General features: G+C 49.6%; 2 protein-coding genes and 1 long non-coding RNA gene across 4 annotated transcripts in view; 2 read left to right on the forward strand and 1 right to left on the reverse strand.

The window, feature by feature from the left end:
- Window positions 1-18,243, reverse strand: part of ITIH2 (inter-alpha-trypsin inhibitor heavy chain 2) — a 41,088-nt gene extending 22,845 nt beyond the window's left edge. For both annotated transcript variants that reach the window (XM_044428357.1, XM_044428349.1), the window contains exons 1-9: window positions 17,939-18,243; window positions 15,423-15,497; window positions 13,377-13,412; window positions 11,115-11,287; window positions 9,209-9,313; window positions 7,435-7,597; window positions 6,317-6,424; window positions 3,868-3,996; window positions 2,369-2,485 (exon numbers count right to left, since the gene is read on the reverse strand). In XM_044428357.1, coding sequence (XP_044284292.1) covers window positions 2,369-2,485; window positions 3,868-3,996; window positions 6,317-6,424; window positions 7,435-7,597; window positions 9,209-9,313; window positions 11,115-11,287; window positions 13,377-13,412; window positions 15,423-15,497; window positions 17,939-18,019 — 987 coding nt within the window. In that variant the 5' untranslated portion in view covers window positions 18,020-18,243. The remainder of the gene's footprint in view (window positions 1-2,368; window positions 2,486-3,867; window positions 3,997-6,316; window positions 6,425-7,434; window positions 7,598-9,208; window positions 9,314-11,114; window positions 11,288-13,376; window positions 13,413-15,422; window positions 15,498-17,938) is intronic.
- Window positions 3,289-9,403, forward strand: LOC123022571. Its single transcript, XR_006414540.1, has 3 exons — window positions 3,289-3,435; window positions 4,210-4,217; window positions 9,391-9,403. It is a non-coding gene; the product is annotated as an uncharacterized LOC123022571 (long non-coding RNA).
- ITIH5 (inter-alpha-trypsin inhibitor heavy chain 5) overlaps window positions 10,755-19,438 on the forward strand; it is a 61,101-nt gene continuing 52,417 nt past the window's right edge. Inside the window, exons 1-2 of the mRNA XM_044428368.1 lie at window positions 10,755-10,765; window positions 11,720-11,734. The gene's annotated coding sequence lies outside the window, so the exon portion shown is untranslated. The remainder of the gene's footprint in view (window positions 10,766-11,719; window positions 11,735-19,438) is intronic.

A 19,438-nucleotide genomic window follows, 5' to 3' on the forward strand; every position in this document is an offset into this window, starting at 1 on the left:
TAACAGAGGTGAGAATCCAGCAGCCCTCAGATTAATTTCAAAGTCCCTCTGGATGTGATGAATCCAAACCCTCATCAATAATCATCTATTATTTTGTCATTATGTTTAATTAATTTTATTTCTATACCACTCAAGAGCTGAAGCCTTCTGGATGGTTACCACAGGACATAAAATAGAACAAAATAAAAATGCAATATGCAATATAGGTAACAACAAAAACATCTTAGAATTACGGAGCAAAATGTAAAAGCCCAAGGTAAAAAGCTACAATAATGAATACCAATTTAATCAGACTGAATTTAAATGTAAGCAGTTTATCGCTTAGCTATCAAAGAATCATACATTTAGAAGGGGCCCAAAGAAGGCCATTGGGTCCAATTCCCTGTTCAGGGCAGGACTCAGATGCTGACCAGGACTGACGCTGCCTAGCTTCCAAGAGGAGGAAAGAGCTGGCACTTCAGGCTGGCTGGCCAGCCCAAATGCCCACTGAAAGGGAAGGGGGTAACAGAGAGGGAAGCGGGGGTCAGAAAGGAAGAGAAGAAAGGAGGCAGTGGAATAAGAAAAGGGGTAACCCTCCCATTTTTGGCTCTTTGACTTTCCCAGGGTGGCTTCAGCCAGCATGAGCCCCCCAAAAATAAGCCGTGCGGGGAAGAGGCCAAACAGCAGTTAAAAGAAAAAGCTGGCCGGTCTCTGGCTGATGCCATGAGCCACAGAGTCCCGCTGCCCTTCGGAGCAGGAGTGTCGGGCCCCTCCCAGCCTGAGGCTGCATGCAATTTTGGAGAAGCCCCCAAATCGGGGGTCGGGTAGATAGCGTCTTATCTCCTAATCCTTGGAGCAGGAGGAGAGGCATTCCCACCTCTTGGAATGGAGCAGAGCAGCCGCGCTGTAATCAGTGGCTGGGGAAAAGGGGTGGGGTCCAGGGAGGGCTCTGTGGTCTTTTAGGGTCCCACGCATAAGGCTGACTCTGGCCCTTCCCCTCTGCCCCAGCCCCACGGTGCCACAGCTGCGCCTTAAATGCAAAGCACTTCCGTGCACGCTTTCTCGGTTCCTTCAGGGAAGTTTCTTTCCTAGTGAGCACCTGGAACTGCACCTCTAGACGTGCCACAGGGTCACCTCTTGTGCTCTTCCCCGGAATGTGTTTATCTTTCGGCTTCCCCACAGTTCATTCCTATGGAATCTCATCGACCCCGAGGCCTCACTCGTGTCCTCCCGCTTCCATTAAAAACCTCTTAGAGGAAAGACTATATAAACAATTCTAAAAAGTTAACAGCTCCTCTGTATCATCACAGCAAGGCCAAGCTGCCACTGCAGCGTTAAACACGAGCTGCCCTGCGCCGGCTCGCTGAGTCCACGGCGCCTTGGGAATCCGATGCTTTATTGATCCACCTTTCACTTGGAACAGGCCACACTGATTCCTCGGCTTTTTTCCTTTCGTTGGGAAAATTCCGCTAGGTCCTGGCAGAAATAGGTTGCTCATGCACCTTCGGGTCATAAAATGCCGGCACCCCTTTCTCGGGAAGCACCCAAACATTCCAAGCCGGGTTACTGTTTGGCATTCGCTGTTACTTCAAGAAGTGGGGCCTGGTGGTTCCCCAAGGGGCTGCCAGGGCTGTTGCTTTGCTGATCAGGAAGAACTGATAATGCCACCAGGTGATAGGTGTGAAAGGATGATTTGAAATAAGGGAGTAAAAGAGATTTAAAAAGGTAACAAAATTACTTAGCCCAAAGGAGGGGAGGGGCCAAAATCAGATAGCACAAGGTGTGGGGAAACAGGCACATAGGCAGGAGGGCCAAATGCTTCCTGATTGTTTATTGACCAGCCGGGCAGAACAAAATGAACCTCTTGTACCACCGGGGGCAGAGCTGGATTGGGAAGAGGGGCCGGTGGTGGGGCAGCGCGGAGCAGGTGGGCGGAAAGAGTACAACTCTCAGTGCCCTATTAGCCAATTCAGGGAACAGAGGAGGGAACAAGCGGCCGGGAGCAGGGTTCAAAAGGGGTGTGTGAACATGTGCTCAGGTGAACAGAAGGATGGGAAGGAAACCGTTCCTTTCTGTTCCCTTCATTGCAGTAAAGTTTTAAAAAGAACTCTCTGCATGCCTGGAATATTTTTCTCTTTCAACAGAAAGGAAAGAGTGTTTTTTTTTTTAACACAGGTTAACAGCATTGCAATCACCCTCGTTTGCATGCCAAGACCCACAGTAATCCCTGTGCCTCCGTGGTCAATATGTTACTCTCCTGTAATCAATACCATTGTCTTGAGCCTCCTCTGCAGACCTCTCCCCTTCTCCTGCCTGTGCTCCCCTTCAAAAAGCAGCCTGAAACAGCCTCAAATGCGCAACAGGCCCCACTTTTGCCATTCCCGTTTACCTGTCTCATCTTCAATCCCCACATCGAGCCGCTGACGTCGATAACAAAGAGAATGTTTTTCGGGAGAGGGTCCAGATTTTCAGGAGCAAAGTAATGGATAAAATAGCCATTGAAGATCTGTAAGATAACATGAAAGACCAAGAGGGTTCATTTCCTGCAAAAGTTCCCATAAAACAGAGCAGACGCTGTGCGGGTCATAAGGATGGCATTTCGGGAATGATGTGATTTCAGATTGGCCAGATGGCGATCTCTCTCTCTCTCTCTCTCTCCCCCCCCCCCCCTTCCTTCTCTTCAGAGCTTCAGCATGGTTCTTGGCAGGCTGTCAGAAAGGTGGCAAGTAGCAAGGACCTGCTTTTCCTTGGGCAAAGTCTAGACTTCCAAAGGCCCCGACCTGGCCTTCCAGGGGTCCCTAGAATGCCACTCCCCTTTCCCCCTTGGGTGTCCTTCCAGGTTTGCACAGTTTTGGTCCCTAATGTGAAAGGTTGCTTCTTCTGAGCTTTGAGACAAATCGTGGTGTCTGGAGTGATTTGATCCAGCCCTTTTGCCTTTGGCCACATTTGTTGTTGCTGGTCGCGAAGTCGTGCCCGACCCATCGCGACCCCAGGGACCACATTCCTCCAGGGCTTCCTGTCCTCCACCATCCCCCGGAGTCCACTCAAGCTCACACCAACTGCTTCAGTGACTCCATCCAGCCACCTCATCCTCTGCCGTCCCCTTCTCCTTTTGCCGTCAATTGCTCCCAGCATCAGGCTCTTCTCCAGGGAGTTCTTCTCATTAGGTGGCCAAAGTATTTGAGTTTCACCTTCAGTACCTGCCCTTCTAAAGAGCAGTCGGGGTTGATCTCCTCTAGGGCTGACCTTGGATCGCCTTGCAGTCCAAGGGACTCTCAGGAGTCTCCTCCAGCACCACAATTCAAAGGTCTCAATCCTTCGGTGCTCAGCCATCCTTATGGCCCAACTTTCACAGCCATACATTGCAACTGGGAAGAACATAGCCTTGACTCTGCGTACTTTTGTTGGCAGGGTGATGTCTCTGTTTTTCAGTATGCAGTCTAGATTGGCCACATAGTTATTTATTAATTGAAATATTTCTATGCCATCTATTCCACTGACAGCATTCCTATGCGGCTCACAATACCCGAACAACAGCATCCAACAACTCAAAATATTAAAAGCTCAGCAATAAAACTTTATTTTAAAGTTTAAAGTTTTATAAATAACCCTATCAATCTATACATTAGCACAACTATAACATTCCAATAAATAAATTTCCCCAACAGGTCATAGTGGCATCCATGGGAGGAATCAGGTATGACATGGCTGGAATGCAGGCGCCGAGAGCGTCTCCGGAACGGAATTCCTCCGCATGGAGGAGGCTCCGCTCTGCCTCCGCGCCAACCTCGCCTGGCTACCCTGACCTGCTGGCACCACCTCCGGCTTCCTTGCTTTGCCCCCTTCCTTCTTGCCCCTCGCCCCCACTGCTTGGCCCAACCGACGTACCTCCAGTTCCCCAGCTTTGCGATCTCTGTTCACGTCATACGTCACCACAAAATTGCCCTCGACTGCAGTCAAGGAGCAGTTGGAGCACTTGCGTTGCTGGGCCACCGTGGGCTTGAAGGAGATGTGTGCCTGCCAGGAGCCAGAGAGCAGCGCACGTGAGAACGGTCTTCCCCAGGCAAGGGCAAGCTCGGCCACTTGGCCTTCGGCACGGCCGAAATGTGACAGCAAACCTGCATCTGCCCGGCCATTAAAAAATCTCTCTTTTTCTTTCCACCTGGCATTAACCCCATTTGGAAGTGACAGATCTTGATTGATTAATTGATCGAACCATTCAATTATTAGGCTTTTCCGTCTGCCCCATAAATATTTTCCTAGGGCAGTGCTACCAAGGGCCATGCATGCAATTAGCAACTGCACCAATGCTAATCCAGAAGGCAGGAATTCTTAGCCGGCACGGGAAGGGAGGGGATGTGGTTAGGGGGTTGAATCCTGCTGAGGTCCCCATCTGGATTGGTCCTTCAGCACTCACTGTCTTCATGAGAAGGAATCTTTCCCCATTTTAACTAGCAGTGCAGGGGCTGAAGGATTAAATCTTACCTACAAATTACCCACCAAAACCCACACTTTCAATTGACACTGTGATGCTGAAACACCCATTCGTTTAGCTGCTAACGATGCAAATGACATCACAGCTAGTTGTGTCAACGCTTGGTGGTGCTTTAATCGTGTAGAGCAGAGCTCTCCTGCCTCCCAGCAGTCCAAAAATTCATCTTGGAGGGTCAGAATGTATCCAGGGGCAGGTGTGCAGACTTCGGTGCCTCTCCCCTTCCAAATCTGCCCCCACAATCGGAATGGGGGCCTCCAGTGGGAACGGCCATGTTCTCTGGGCACCTTCCATTCCCTCTTCCACTGCAGTCTAGCAAGTCACTTCCAGGAAACTTCCTCTTAGCCACTTCCTCTTGGTCTTCCACTTCTTCCTACCTCTCTGGTCTCACTTCCAGGACTTTCAGGCTTGCTAGCCTCTTGAAGACCATGTTTTCTCCTTTATGAACCCCAGTGAAAAAATTGTTTTCATCATTCTTAATGCACCAGAATACAAGGTGTGTCCAGAAAGTAATGAGAATGATATTTTAAAGATCCTTTTACTGGAAATTTCTGCAATTGAACATTGTCTCCTTCAAAGAATGCACTTTGCAAGTGTACTCAACGCTCCCAGCAATTTTTCCAGTCTTTGTAGCATCCCCCGAAGTCTTCCAGTGGGATGGCATTCAGAGTCTGCATAGTGGCTCTTCGGACGTTATCCACACTGCCAAAATGGTGTCCTTTCACACCATTCTTCCAGTTTGGGAAGATGCAAAAGCCGCAAGGAGCCAAGTCGGGGATGTAGGGTGGATGGGGAAGCGCCGTGAGGTGTTTTCAGCCAAAAACTCTCTGACAGCCCAAGCGCTGTGGCTCCGTGCGTTGTCATGACGAAGGATCCGCATTGAGCCGATCTCAACTTGTGCCGTCGAAACACTTGTGCAGGTGATAGCGCAGCTTCTCCATAAGCTTTCCTCTCCATTTCCAAAGTTTCTGATGCACTTTTACCTAATTTCACATAATGTTCTCACATGCCGCTGCTCCAAACGCACTTGCATTTTTCTTAATACGAGGCACGTGAACAGGGTGTCACAAAAGAGAAAGACTTGACTCTGGCAGGGCTGGCGTGCAGCTGGTGAGTGTTCTCACGTGCGCCTGGCACCCCACCCCGAGTGGCCTTGGCCAGCTTCTCCCTTCACAGAGCCCTTCTGGAGTGCAGGGACTTCATTCTCATTCACACCTCGTAGATCCCCTCATCATGGACAGAGTGTTGGGAGAGCCATCACAGGATCTCTGATAGGGATGGGTTTTTTCCCCCAAAAACAATGCTTCCTAGGAACCAGACATTGGGTTGGGATGACAGAGCGAGAGACCGAGAGTTCTCTATTTTCCCCTGTGCTAGTTTCTTGATTAAATAGTCTCTCCTCAAAAATGACTTTCTGCTCCCCAATTCACCCCCAATCCCCTTTCTGCATTTTAAAGAAAACAACTGCATGAAAAAATGCATTCAATACATAGTTTAAAATGCAGTTTCTCTCAAAATACACTTTTCTAGACATTTCTCTCAAATTGCACATCCTTTTTTCTATTCTGAAATATTTTTTTAAAAAAATGAACTGGAAACAGCATCAGAAAATACAGAGGAAAATACAGAGAATACTCCGATGGGTACCTCTGTTCCAATCTGTATATGCGACCTGGAGAGATTGATCCATCCAGTTGGTACTGAAATTCCTGCCAATGGAATTTCTCCAACTCCCCCCCAGCTTCGAGCCAGAGGGTTCAGACTGTGAGATCCCAGTGAAACGAAAACCTGCTTGGGAAGTGAGGGGGGCAATTCGGAAGGACCAAGATCTCTGCCCTCAGTTACCTTTTTCTCTCCTTTGGAGATGGTAGCAATCCCTGCAAAATGCTCACCAAGCGCGTTGGGAATGTGGACGAAGTTAATTCCCTGGGGTTCGATAATGCGAATGTCCACCTGTAAGGATTGTGGCACAGGAGGATGGCAATGAGAATACAGAAGAATCTAGTGGATGGAGCTTTCTCTCTCTCTCTGCAAACCACGGGGCTGGGATGATTCTGCTGTGCTGTTCCCAGTCAGGGTAGGTATGTCTGGGCTGGATGGACCAATGGTTTGACTCTGCCCAAAGCCAGTGAGGCATAGTGGTTAGAGTGATGGACGGGCACTCCCAGGTTTTTGGGAGACTTGGGCTCCAGTCCATGTTTGGCCTGTTGAGCGAGGACTGCACTGTTTTGGAGAAATACAGAATGGATCTCAGAAAAAAGGATTAGGGAATGAGAAGCAGTGTGGTGTCGTGGTTAGAGTGTTGGGATGAGATGCAGGAGAGCTGGGCACTTGTCCCCGCTCGGCCATGAAGCTCCCAGGGGACTTTGGGCCAGTCACTGACTCTCAGCCCAACCTACCTCACAGGGTTCTTATGAGGGTAAAATGGAAAGGAGGAGGACTCTGGGAGCCACGCTGGACTCCTCGGATCAAAAGGTGGCTCTCATAACAAACAATTAAACAGTCTCCACCGTGTTGTGATTCACATGAACAGGGGCAAAGACTTCTGGGCATTACTTAAGGGAAAATCTGATTCATATGCTACACACACGCAGAAATGTTGACAGAAAAGTCATTCCGTGCCGAATGCTTGTGTATCCCATCAAGTATAAGGCATAAGTCGAGCTCATCAAGGTGTACATTGAGCCTTCTGGGGAAGGCCTGCGCTTCTGAGGTGCCACCACTAAAAAGCCCTTTGCTCAGCATCATTCAGCTCCCCTCTTTCAGGGGGCACCCAGAAGAAGACCTCTGAGAATGAGCTTTGTCTGGGCAGGGGTGTATGGAAGGAGACAGTCCTTCAGGTAACCTGGCCACAAGCCAGGCGGCAGCCCATCCTGGCTGGAGAGCCCTCAGCTGGGGAAGGCAGGCCGACGGCAGGAAGCACTGCTCCCCAACGGCTGTTCGAGCCACTTATTTTTCTTTACCTCCAGTTGTTTGGCCAGCCTGCCCGGCTGCAGAGGGACAACGTGCTCGTAAGTGGACAATTTCCTCCGGATTGGCTGCTGGTAATGAATTTCAAACTGCACTTTGGTTCCTCCTGGGACATTCAGTTCAGCTTTGAAGTTCTCCATGTCAAGGTCATTGCTCCTGAATTCAGTGATCGACATGCAAAACCACGTGAAGAACGCAAACAAAGGCGACACCTTCACATGCCACCAGAATGAAACATGACTGAATCTTCCCACAGTGGGTGTTGTGATTTTAAAGATGGGGATAGAGGCCCAATTAAAATGAGGTCCAGAAACGGATTGTACCCCTCAAATTCAAAATACCTAAATACATACTCAAATGGCAGCAAAAGCTTCCAATTTTTGTTAGTTAAATTACAGATGTGGGACTGAACAACTGTTATTGAAATTACTGTGTGTATCCCTTCCTTCCCTAGCTATGACCAGAATGAAAATCACACCCTGCACTTTTAACTCTGTTGGCTTGTTGCATTGTCTGAGCTCATTGTGACATTTCACCGTGGTAAATCTGGCCTTTAGAAACCACAATAAGAAACACCGCTTTGTCTGATGGTTTCTTCATACCACCACGGCTTCTGTACTGGCCGAGCCTAGGGAGGGGAGGAGCCCTTTCGGGGTCCATCCCTCCAGCACCCGTGGACGTCCTCTCCTGCTCAGCCCGGCCCTGCAAAGTGAGCCGAGCCAAGAGGAAGCCCATGAGCACCTGCAGAGTCCCAGCTGCACGGCTGGGTCCTTCCACATCGGCTGTGGCTGCCCAAAGGGGCAGGGACAGGTGCTGCTTGTGGGGGGTGCCATTCCTGGTGGCCCCAGTAACCCAGTTTCTTCCGTGTCCATTCCAGCCAGTGGTGGCTGCACCAGGCACAGAAGATGGGCATTGCTTGTGCAGTCAAGGGCTTGGTCCTTGGCAAGCACCCCGAATGCCGGGTATGCCCATCAGGAAGTTGGACCCATGGCCACTACAAAGTCCAAGGAAGACAATCTGATGGATTCCCAGCCCCAGATTCCTCGTGCATCCCTATCTGAATGAAGGATCATGGCTTCCACAGCCTTGGCATGCAACTACCACAGAGTCCTCTGGAAAGAGTGGCAGCTGCAGGAGCCGCTCCAGCCATCCAGCCTCTATGTGTGGACCAATGAGGAAAAAGTAGCCAACATAGGCAGGAAGTAATGCACCCGGGGACTGAATTTCAGGCACAGTGGCTGCTGGAATATTTCACAACAGTGGGAAGATGGAAACCACAGCAGCACAGAAACCACTGGCTTGTCTGTCAGGCAGACCATGGTAACCCAGGAACCACGGGAGCCATGCACAGCCACTATCCAGCTGTGGGGGCGAGAAAAAGCGTCCCCTCGTGGCTGGGCTTCCTCTTTCTTGGCACTTTCCCTAGAAGAGTCTGACTGCCTCCTGGAAGGGCTGCAGAATGGATGCAGAACAGGGCTGCAGACCCTCATGCTGGCAGTCCCAAGCTGTGCCTCCACGAGCCATCCCTATGAGGGTCCCCAGATGGACCCCCCCTTCTCCAGGCCCCGCCCTCTTGTCCCCAGCCACCGGTCACTGGGGGGCTCCTGGCGTCTGCGCCGTTTCCCCACTATTCTAAAAGGCTGGCATGCCGATGAAACGGTGGCACCTTTGGCCCCGCCCCCTTGCTGCTGACTCCACCCACCCCTTGGGAACTGAATGCCTGAAGGAAGTTCAGCAGCTCTGAGATGAAGGGGCCGCTCACCGTACCTGAGTATCCCAGCAGCTTTGCCTTTGGCTCTGGCTTGCGCGTACTGGCTTCTGGCTGAAGATTTCTCCTTAACCGAACTTGTGAATGTGATGCCGTTGACATTCCTGTGGGACAGAAACCAAGTCAGAGCTACCCAGGGTCAAAAGAACAGTGAAATGAGGGCAGCGGGACATCCAAGAAGCCCCAGGAGAAAGGAGAATTGAGAACAAGAAATATGATTGCTCGATTCACTGGATTTTTATCTTGCTGCATTAGCTAATATAGCTCCTTTCTTGCAAATATCTTTCAAGAAACCCTGCAGTTTGAAAGAACACACACACACACACACGGGAGAAATTCATTCCCTTTGCACTTTGATGGAATCTTGCCCAATTTTGCACATTCCCAACCACTCTCTGTTATCTTTCAAAACTCAGTTATCTTTCAAAATTTGCACTGCTCTGAATTTTGCAATGCATAAATTCGGTCACTGTATAAAATGCATACATCAGAGAAAATCATGTTCAGATATAATTTCGAAAGCCTGAGATAAAACAAATTCAAGACTGAAAAACGAGAAACTAAAACTGACATTCATTCACCCTTGACGCGCTCTCGCGCTCTCTCTCTCTCTCTCTCTCTCACACACACACACACACACACACAGCCCAGATATGGAATCATGTGCATTCCAAAGATATCTGTACTTAGTCCCATTTCCCCAAGATAGTTGGGCAATAAAACTACAAAAACAGAGCCTTCCACAGTTCTCTGACCGACCATTCCTGAAGGCTTATCCCATAAATAAAATAGCATTTCTCTGTCCAGCCTCAATAGGGGCATAAGCCTCAGTAGCTTCAGTGCGTCCCAGTTCGTTACAATACACGACTGCAGTCTAATTGTCTAATGCCCCAGAGAAGACATCACTAAACGGGTCTATGAAAAGCTAGCAAACCCAGGGACAACTCACACAATAATTTACTGAAATCCCACCAAGTACAGTAACTCCAACAAGCACCCACACCAGATTGCTCAGGCCCCAGCACACAGCAAATCCAGGCTGAGCAAGTCCAGAATTAGCGAATCCCGGCTTAATTTGTTGGGATGCCTGCCCCAGTGAGTCTTTAAAAATGCATGTTGAAAATGCAGGGCTTCCTGAACTGCAAGCTGAGCTGAAACCAGAAGTTCTGGAAAGTTTTCCTTTCGGGTTGAGGAAACAAGAGCACTGGATCCCAAAGTGAGTGAGACACCAGCTACCTCTGCAGAAGGGACATTGGCATGTACTGTGGAGAGGAAGGATTGCGTGGGGAATCCACCCAGGGGTGGGAGTCTGTCGGATCCCCTGGGCTCAGCTCCTCGGACTCCGGCTTTCCCGGTAGTGGCCCAGGGTGCACGTTCCAGGCAAACATGCCCACCAGTGCTGGCACACCCGCCAGCAGTCACTGCGAGAGCAGCTGCAGCAGAGGCCGAAGAAGGCGGGCTGTGAGGGGCTTCCACAGGAGCTGCCCTGCTTTCCTGGCAAACCTCCGTGACGGCCGTGCAAGCTAAGACCCTCTTCCACACCAGCTGCAGCTGCCGTTTGGTCTGCTGTGCTCACACGGAAGAAGCTTAGTGGTTGTGCAACCAGGAGTCCACAAGCGCCTGCAGATTCCTTCTTTCTTTGGAAGACCAGGCCTAGCCTGTGAGGCATCCCAGGAATGCTTGGAGGGGCAGATCCCAACAGGGCTTTTGGAGAACGGAGATCTGAATCTCGACCGTCTGCCTGCGTTCTCTCTCCCTGCCCACATCTCCTCTATGGACCATAAGCATCCGCCGTGGTTGCCTGCCCCCAGATGGCTGGTTGCTCCACCTACGTGCAGTGAGCAAGCTGAGAAAGCACAAGGCCAAACGTTCTGCGCCGAGCCTGCCGCTGTTGCCCTTACTCACATGGTGAAATTGTGGATGAAGGCCCCTTTGGGGATCTGCACGTCGAAGACCAGGTTCTGAGGGTGCCTGGCGCCGTTTTCCACTCTGCTCTGAACCATCGTGTTGGCCAGGCGCGATGTGATGGTGGACTTGACCTTGTAGCTGTGGAGGATTATGTTGTCCTCGCCCGTAACCTAGAAGGATCGAGCGACAGTGGGAGCGTCAAGAGAAGGCTGAGATCTGCGGCAAGGGGCTTCCCTGAGGAGTGCAAAGGCAGCTCTCGATATCCATCAACTAGATCCAGTGTCTGGATCCAGCAGGACGTTGGGTGAAGTTCATCATGAAGATGCCGCATGGACGCCACTCAGCCGACCTCCAGTCTCCATCCAGGGGCCATTCTTAGGAGCAGTGGTGGCCAGCGGGCTTCGAGCAAGCTGGAGTGTCCTCTTTCAGCAGGGGGAGGAAGCCCTTCGATAAGAACAATAGGGCAAGCCAGCGGGGTTGGGCCTGATGGGCCTCTGCTCCCTTCCAGCTCCCTGTTCTGCGATCCAGCCAGAAGGACCGGGAAGCAAGAGCGCAGCAAGCTCTGAGGAAGGACTCGAAGTATGAGTCAAGGGACGAGGGAGTGGGACTGAGGAAAGGTATAAAGGGAGGCAGAACTTTCAAGAGAACCAATGAAAAATAATGACATTTCTTATGTGTACCACCCCCTAAACTCAGAAGCAGAGCGAGTCAGAAGGGGTCTCCAGGCCATCCAGTCTGACCCCCGACTGCAGCCGGCTCCGCTCACAGGTCAAAGCATAGTTCAGTTTGTCCTCTAAACAGTGAGAACTATGATTGACTGACTGACTGACAGGGTCCTCAACTTTTGGGGGGAAGCGGGTGCACTTGGGATGTTGAAAGAATCTTGCGGGCACTCTCACAAAATAGCTACCATGGGGTGGGGTTTGCCCGTGCCTAAAATGGCTGCCATGGTGAGGGCGAAATGAGAAGACTCAAGCACAACTTCCCCAGAGCCCAGGTGCAAGGCAGAGTACCCAAAAGAAGGTGCCGGGTGGGGGGGGGGGATCCCACTCTGGAGCAGGGCATCCTTCCACCTATTTTTTGAACATTCCAAGAAATCTCAGCAAATACAAAAGGCATCAGGCTGTACAAAGAGATCAGTGGCACGTGACGGCAGACCCAGGTTTCCGTCAATGCCTGGGAGACCCTTCCAGGTTGGGTGGCTGCTTTTGCACTTCTCAAAGAGAGGAAACACATTTACATAAAATATGCAAGCACACTGATCAATATGCACATGTGCATATTTTAAAGGGATGAGCATAACTCAAATAAAAATCCCACACATTTTGGTGCATCAGGGAAAACGGTGGTGACCAGGGGATGTGTGCAGGTCCTCAGTCCAAGTTCCAGGGGTCGGTGACGCACACTCAACTCTTGCTCACCTCCCTTCTTAGGCTTCTTATCTTTAAGCTTAGCAGTTTGGAAAAAATCCGATGCACATTTAGCCTGAACAATCTTACAGCTCCCAGAGCTTCCCAGCCACCCTTTTTCCTACTTAAACATGCGCAAAGTCGCAGCTGCAGAAGTTAAAACCAATCTTTTCAATGAGCACATAAACAAAGAAGCAGCCCGAACCTTTTGGAACTGCATTAGTGGAATAAGATCAGACGGGCTGGACCTGCCGGAATGCTAGCAGTCACTTTTGTACTGGCTGAAATTTCTGCATCACCCACAGAGAGAGCACTCAGGTCATCTAGCATGATTATGATCAGGGGGAATCTCAAAAGCAGGTTCTCTTTCTTTACCACCAGCCACGAAACCAGCTGAAGCTGTTGCTCTCTGCGATGATGAGGTGGGGTGGGGTGGGTCAAGGGGCGTGTGTGAAGGAAACTACACAGGCAGTCTGGGGAACTCCAGAGAGCCAAGGCTGAATTGCTGGGACCCCAGTCCCTTCCTCCAAGCAGGTGACTTGCCCCCTTACAGACTCATCATCAAAGCAAGCATGGACCCACAGCTTCGAGAAACACAATCGGCTTGTTTTCCCCTAAGCGAGACGGGCGGTCAGTCTCCATTCCGGCCCCCTGTGACAATATTGTGCAAGAGAAGGAAACTGTTTGAAAAGGCCCTTCTGGTTAATATCTCAGCTCTCTGGCAGGGTTGTGGGAAGGGACCCCCCCCCCCAGCCATTAGCAAATGGTAGGATTGATCTTCAGGTAATGGTTAACTTGAGTGGGTTGATTCTGCAGAAGAGAAAGAGGGATAAACAACAGGAACGCTCACCGATTCTCCGGAGTCATCGTTGCTGGGTGTGCTTCTCTAGGAAATAAAACAAAGAAAGACCAAGGCAATGAGACTGGATGCCTAGAAGACTTTGGATTAAAGACAGTGGACTTGATGTGGACACAAATCGCTCCAGGGACAGCGTGGGATAGATGAGTAATTCTGTTCAGACCATTTCTGAATAAGGATTTTACCCAGTTCACACTTTCTGGACCTAATGCAGACTAAGATACAACTTATTTCCCAATTTGCCATGAGATTTGTGGACCCCCCCCCCCCAATGCATTCAACAGCATGCATGTTTTTGAAAGCTGTGCATGAAAAAATGCACACTCTGGAGAAATGTGCATGAATATGCTCTAATCAATTGGTGGAAAATGTGTATGTTACAAAGATGTGCACCGTTGATCTGTACTTTTGGGAAATGTGCATGGGAATGCATGAGGATGGTCCTAAGCAAAGGAGAAAATCCCAGTACTTGCTAGCTGACAAAGAGCTGAGTCTGAATGAACTTCCCGGGAGAATTTGGAGAGCACCCACAAACTTGATTTGCTGGTTCACATATGCCTCTTCTCTTTCTCAGCGCCCTTTTGTTGTCCTTGGCTATGGCCCCCATTATCCCCAGCTGCTCAGCTGTCACTCTTCCCCCATCTGGGGCTCAGCAGCATGAACAGAAGAATTGCTGCTGGAATTGATTCAAAAATGCAAGAACATTTGACTGGCTTCTTATGCCAGAAAAGGAGCGTTCTTGGATGCCACGACTTCATGCAAGAGGCATAATTAAAAAGCCTAGTTTTTTGTGAAGTTGTTTTAATGGTTACTGAAACTTTGTGTTGGCCTTTTATGCTGTATTCTATAGCATCCACATGTTTTCTTAGTTTTGTAGTTATTATCTGTTTTATCACGGTACTTCTGATGAATTGCTATGAATGGCCCAGAGAAACTCAGCTCTTGGGCAGAAAACAAATGAAATGAATAATGATCACTTAGCTATGGCAGTCCTAAAGAATATTTGGATATCTTCAACGGGGCAGTCCTGCTAAAATAACTAAATACAAAAAAAGGTGTGGCTGATTTCCTAGGGAGTTTAATAGACACAGAGCAGAGAGAGAGAGAGAGAGATCCTAACTTGACTTGCATCCCCTAATCCCAGAGATGCAGAATTAAATCCAAGTGAGGGGATCAAGTTGCCCCCGTACCGGCCTGCCCTTTGCCATGGATGACCATGCGCATGCCCAGCACCACAGATGTCATTGTCCCACTAGCCCATTTTATCTCCCCGCATGATGTGCAGAGCCCTCCCAGCATGGGAGAGTTCAAGCGTTTCATCCCATGGTATTCCTCGTCCCTCACTTGGCCGTGCCGGCTGGCGTTGGTGGGAGCTGCAGGTCAGAACATCTGGGGAGCCACAAGATCTTTAACCCCATTCTAGATGCATGCAAAGAATTCACGTCGAGGATGTGCACCTGTGATCAATCCTGGGATGCTTCCAAGAAGCTTCCCATCTGTCATCAGCTTTCAGTCTCTCGACTAGAGGGCTAGAAACTTGCTCGGCCCGATACAGAACAAGCGATTGGCTGTTGCTCATCAGCTGTGCAGAGACTCTTCCAGCTGCAGAGCTGCGAACACCCAGTGATGTTGGGGAGAAGTGAGTGGGGCTGAGGGAAGGGCTCTGGCCTTCGCGGAGACCCCCGAGGTCCAGAGTGGGACCCCACACAGGCCAGATTTGGCCTGAGATGCCACGCACCATTGCACGCTGTGAGGTGGCATGCTGAAGCGAATCAGGTCTGGATGCAGCTGTTGGACAGGAAATCCTAGGCAATCCTGCTGTGTGGAATTCCATGGACGGACAGTGGAAAAAGTCCGTCCGTAAAGCAAACCTGGATACCAGGACTTCTTCTGCTTGGAACCAAAGATCCCTTTTCAGTGTTTCTGCTATGGCCAAGCTGCTCTAGATGCTTCACAAGGTGGGGTCTCTGTCCATTTCTCCCTCATCCTGCAGTTCTCCCTTCGTGCCTTGTAAAATCAACGCGTGAGCTGCCGTACCTGGTACCTGCCATTCCGCGGAGTGGATCTCGAAAAGAATCCGTTCACCTCCCAGTCAAACCAGCTTTCCAGATCCTGTAAGGAGAGTTCCCAACGAGCTCAGGTAGCGCACGGTGGTTCAGAAGCGCTACCTGAGACTTCATGGCGCAGAAGCAAAGGACGGTCAAGCCCATGTGGGCCACCTGAGTTCATCACGATGCAGGACACATTGCTCTTTGTCGCTGCAATACCGTGAAGCTTTTGCACAAAAAAAGGCTGGAGAAAGGGACAGCCAAAATAACCAGCAATTCCTCTGCGGAAAGGTTACAAGATTGGGTTGCAGCGGGGAGCGGGTTGGTTGGGAGGCAGGAGAGGGAGGAAGGGAAAGGGTGACAAAATTAGGGGATGGAAAAAGTGTATCGAGCGTATTCTTATACCACTAGATCCAATGGGGTCCTTCAACGAGGCTGAACAGATAAAGGAAAGACGTTTTGCTATGCACAGATAAACCATGGGGTTTGCTAGTGCGGAACAGAGCGACGGCCCACCGGCTCAGGCAGCCTTAAAAGGGAATTAGAGGAAGTGATGGCAGCTGTGTAGTCCATTCATCATGATGGGTCTGAGATGCTGCAGGCACTGTCAGCCTGTACCACAAAACCACGAGGTTTGTTGGGAAAGGAAGCTAAGCTATCTCTGGAAAGGAAATGACACCTGCCTCGTGCAGAGTTGGACCCTCTAGCTGAGCGTTTTGGCACTGACCCTACAGAGCGTTCCAGGAAAAATCCTTTCCTAGCCCAAGCAGGAGGTTTTGGGGTGACTGCTACACTCAGAATAGTTGGAACATCACGAAGTGGACATCCGTTGTTTGGGAAAAGCTGGCTTATACTAGGTTTCCTGCGAAAGACTGGGCAGGGCAAAGAGAGAAGGCCTGCGTCTCCAGGGAAACTGGAAGCGGGCTGGAAAGGTGTATCTGTGCCACGTGAAGGGCCCCAGGAGCAGAAGTGTGGATGCTCCTCGTGCAAACATCTCTCGCCCACAGAACACCGCAATGCCAGGGCGAACATGAATTGCATCTGTGGTTCAACCGCAGGAGATGGCGTGCTATGAGGACCTCAAGACAGGAAGGGAGAGACCGAAAGAAGGCTGAGATGAGAAACCATTTGGTACGATTTGCTTTAAGCTCAGTTGTGAGTCTGTGCGGTGCGATCTCTATTCACCTGTGGAGTTCGTGAGACGATCTCGGCTCACCAGGCCTCAGTCTTACCTTGCTTACACGGCGGTTGTGAGGATAAAAATGCAGCAGACCCCATGGAAGATGGACCAGGTAACAACCGCAATCAAAAATGCGCATTTTGAGAGTTTTTTCCATTCCGTCCCTACATGCAGCATTTCACCAGAACCAGAAAAATTGAAAGAAAACATTGTGCTGGAAAGGGACCTGAATTGGAGCGATCAAGGTTCAAATCTTTGCCTCAGGCCATGAATCTCAGTCACTTCTGGGCAGTCACTTTTCTTAGGCTGACCTACCTTACAGGGCTGTGATACAAAACAGGGTGGGGAAACCTTGAACTACTATCAGCTCCTTGTAACTGTGGACAATGCACCCCGGAGAGGTTTGCCTGGGGCCCATGCTTCTTTCCTTCCAGCATCAGGTGAAAACTGTTTTATTCTCCCAATACTTTAATTGCTAATTTGTTTTAATTGGTAGTTTTATACTATCAGGTGTTGTGCCACTCCTACGCTTATGTCTATTTTTATTCTATTTTATTAATGGTGTTGTAAACCATCCCAAAACATCTGTAATGGGATGGTATAAAGAAACATAGAAACAGAGCAAGTCAGAAGGGGCTTCTAGGGCCATCTAGTCTGACCCCTGGCTCCAGCCAGCTCCACTCATGACATGCCTACCATATGCCTATCCTTGAACACCCGATGGTTCAACCAACTCCCATGGAAGTCCATTCCCTGCCCTTGGGGTCCTAACATCAGGAAGTATTTCCTGGCATCCAAACTGAACTGTGATTCCTTGAGCTTGGCTCTGTTGGAGTGCATCCCACCCTCCTCTGCAGGGGAGAACAGGTCTCTACCCAACTCCATGTGACACCCCCTCACATACCTGTATGTCACCAACAGATCCCCTCTGAGTCTCCTGAGAAGTTTTAAATCAATCAATAAAATGGTAGTAGGCTAGAGATCAGTGGAAAACCCTTAAGCTTGCCTTGGGCCTATCACATCAAGACTTTTCCCAAAGTGACTAAATCTAGACACCATAAACTAAACCCTTCGGTTGCCATCTTATATATGCTTATATAAATTCCCTTGAACACAGTGGGGCTTATGCCTGAATGAACCTGTGTAGAATAATGCTGCTATTTGAGTAACCAACTGATGAAGACTGGTTAAAATGTAATTTTAAAACCCTGGAAAAGAAGAGGAGGCAAAATACAGAACCCTTTTTCTTAAACTGTTCACAGTTCCACTGACTTAAAGGTCGGGCCAGGCAGATGCTGAAGGTGCAGCTCCCAGCGGAGGCTTACCTCTGGATTTTCTTCCACGATTAAGTCGAAACTCCATATTTCTGAAGCAAGGAACAGGAGGAGACAAGCCAGGTGCTTCATCCTCTCACCTTCTGAATGCGGCGAGTGTTTTGACCAGATGACAAATCTCTCTGCAGAAGCCAATTCAAGGAGCAGAGTGGGGAAAACAGCAACAGCTCTGTAATATTTTTCAAAGGTTCTTTAGAAATGCTAACTTTGTTCAGACTCGGACAAATATTTGCTCGGTAATGCAGGTGGGGGCACAGGGTCAGAGGCTGTCCAAACAGCGCCTTCTCTGGACTGGTATCTTCTGATAATGGCTTGGCCCTGGATAGGTTCCGTTTCTTTTTGCTTTGTAGTTTTCCCCCTGCGCCTTTGGACTGAATACCATGCAGAGGGGGCCGTGGGGTCAGCAGGTGGGGTGGAAGCTGAGCAGGGGCCAGAGGGAGAGGGAAAAACACAATACACATGGGAACACCAGGGAGGGTCAGCTTGGCAACGTCGACCAAGCGGTCTGCCAGAAGATGCCGACAAAGAAAGCTACCTTACGCTGGGTATAAAGCCACTGGTCTGGCGCTGAATGCCCAGCCTGCCAGCCCTGGTGAGGCGGAGAAGGTTCTCTCCAGTCCCATTGCTTGACAAGCTTTAGCCGAGCATCAAGCTTCTAGTCCTGCTAGTCTTCTTGTGCTCTTGGCATGTTATTGTCTCTGGGGAATGCATTGTGGGCACATCCTGTCGCTGCTGAGATAGACTTTGAACTTCTGATGACTTGCTGATGAAGTCAGCAGCCACCACAAACTCTTGGTGAAGCAGTGTCAGAAGAGACCCGGTCAAGAGATAAAGTTTAAGTGTGGTCTTCTGGTTAATTGCTTGCTTGGCATCAAAATCCACGGAATATGGACTTTTTCAGAAAAAGCCACCCCGCGTACTGCCGGTTGAGACTCCAGATTTTAATAAGAGGAATGTTTGGAGAAATGTAGAGAGTATGCAGAGCAAGGCAACTCTAACAGAAGGATTTGACTCGAAGGCCCCTGAAAGTTGGGTCTTACAGCCCTGGTCCACGCATTTCCAGCCTGTTATCCCATGGGATGACTGGGAAATAATTGCTGATCCGGGTGCAGCAGCCTCCATTTGACTGAAAGGGAATTGAGAACCAAGCTCCACCTCTCAGCTTGAGCTGGGATTTGAATGCCAACCTGTACTGCCCAAATGTGATACACTATTTTTATTATTATTATTATTATTAGAACATTTCTATGCCGCCCCTTGCCGAAGCCTCGGGGCGGCTTACAAACACAATAAAATACAATAAAATACAAAAATAACAATATAAAATTAAAATTAACAATATAAAATAAATAAAAATATAAAATATAAAAGAAGTCGCCCTGGCCAGATAAATAAGCAAATATTGTTAACAAGACTCTCAGGCACGGTTATTGCAAAGCTATTTATTCCAAAGTTTCAAGAGCTGCTGAGGGCACCCAAGCCCCCCCCCCC

The sequence above is a fragment of the Varanus komodoensis genome, unplaced genomic scaffold, assembly GCF_004798865.1.
Source record: "Varanus komodoensis strain SLA01 unplaced genomic scaffold, ASM479886v1 scaffold1, whole genome shotgun sequence".
NCBI lineage: Eukaryota > Metazoa > Chordata > Lepidosauria > Squamata > Varanidae > Varanus > Varanus komodoensis.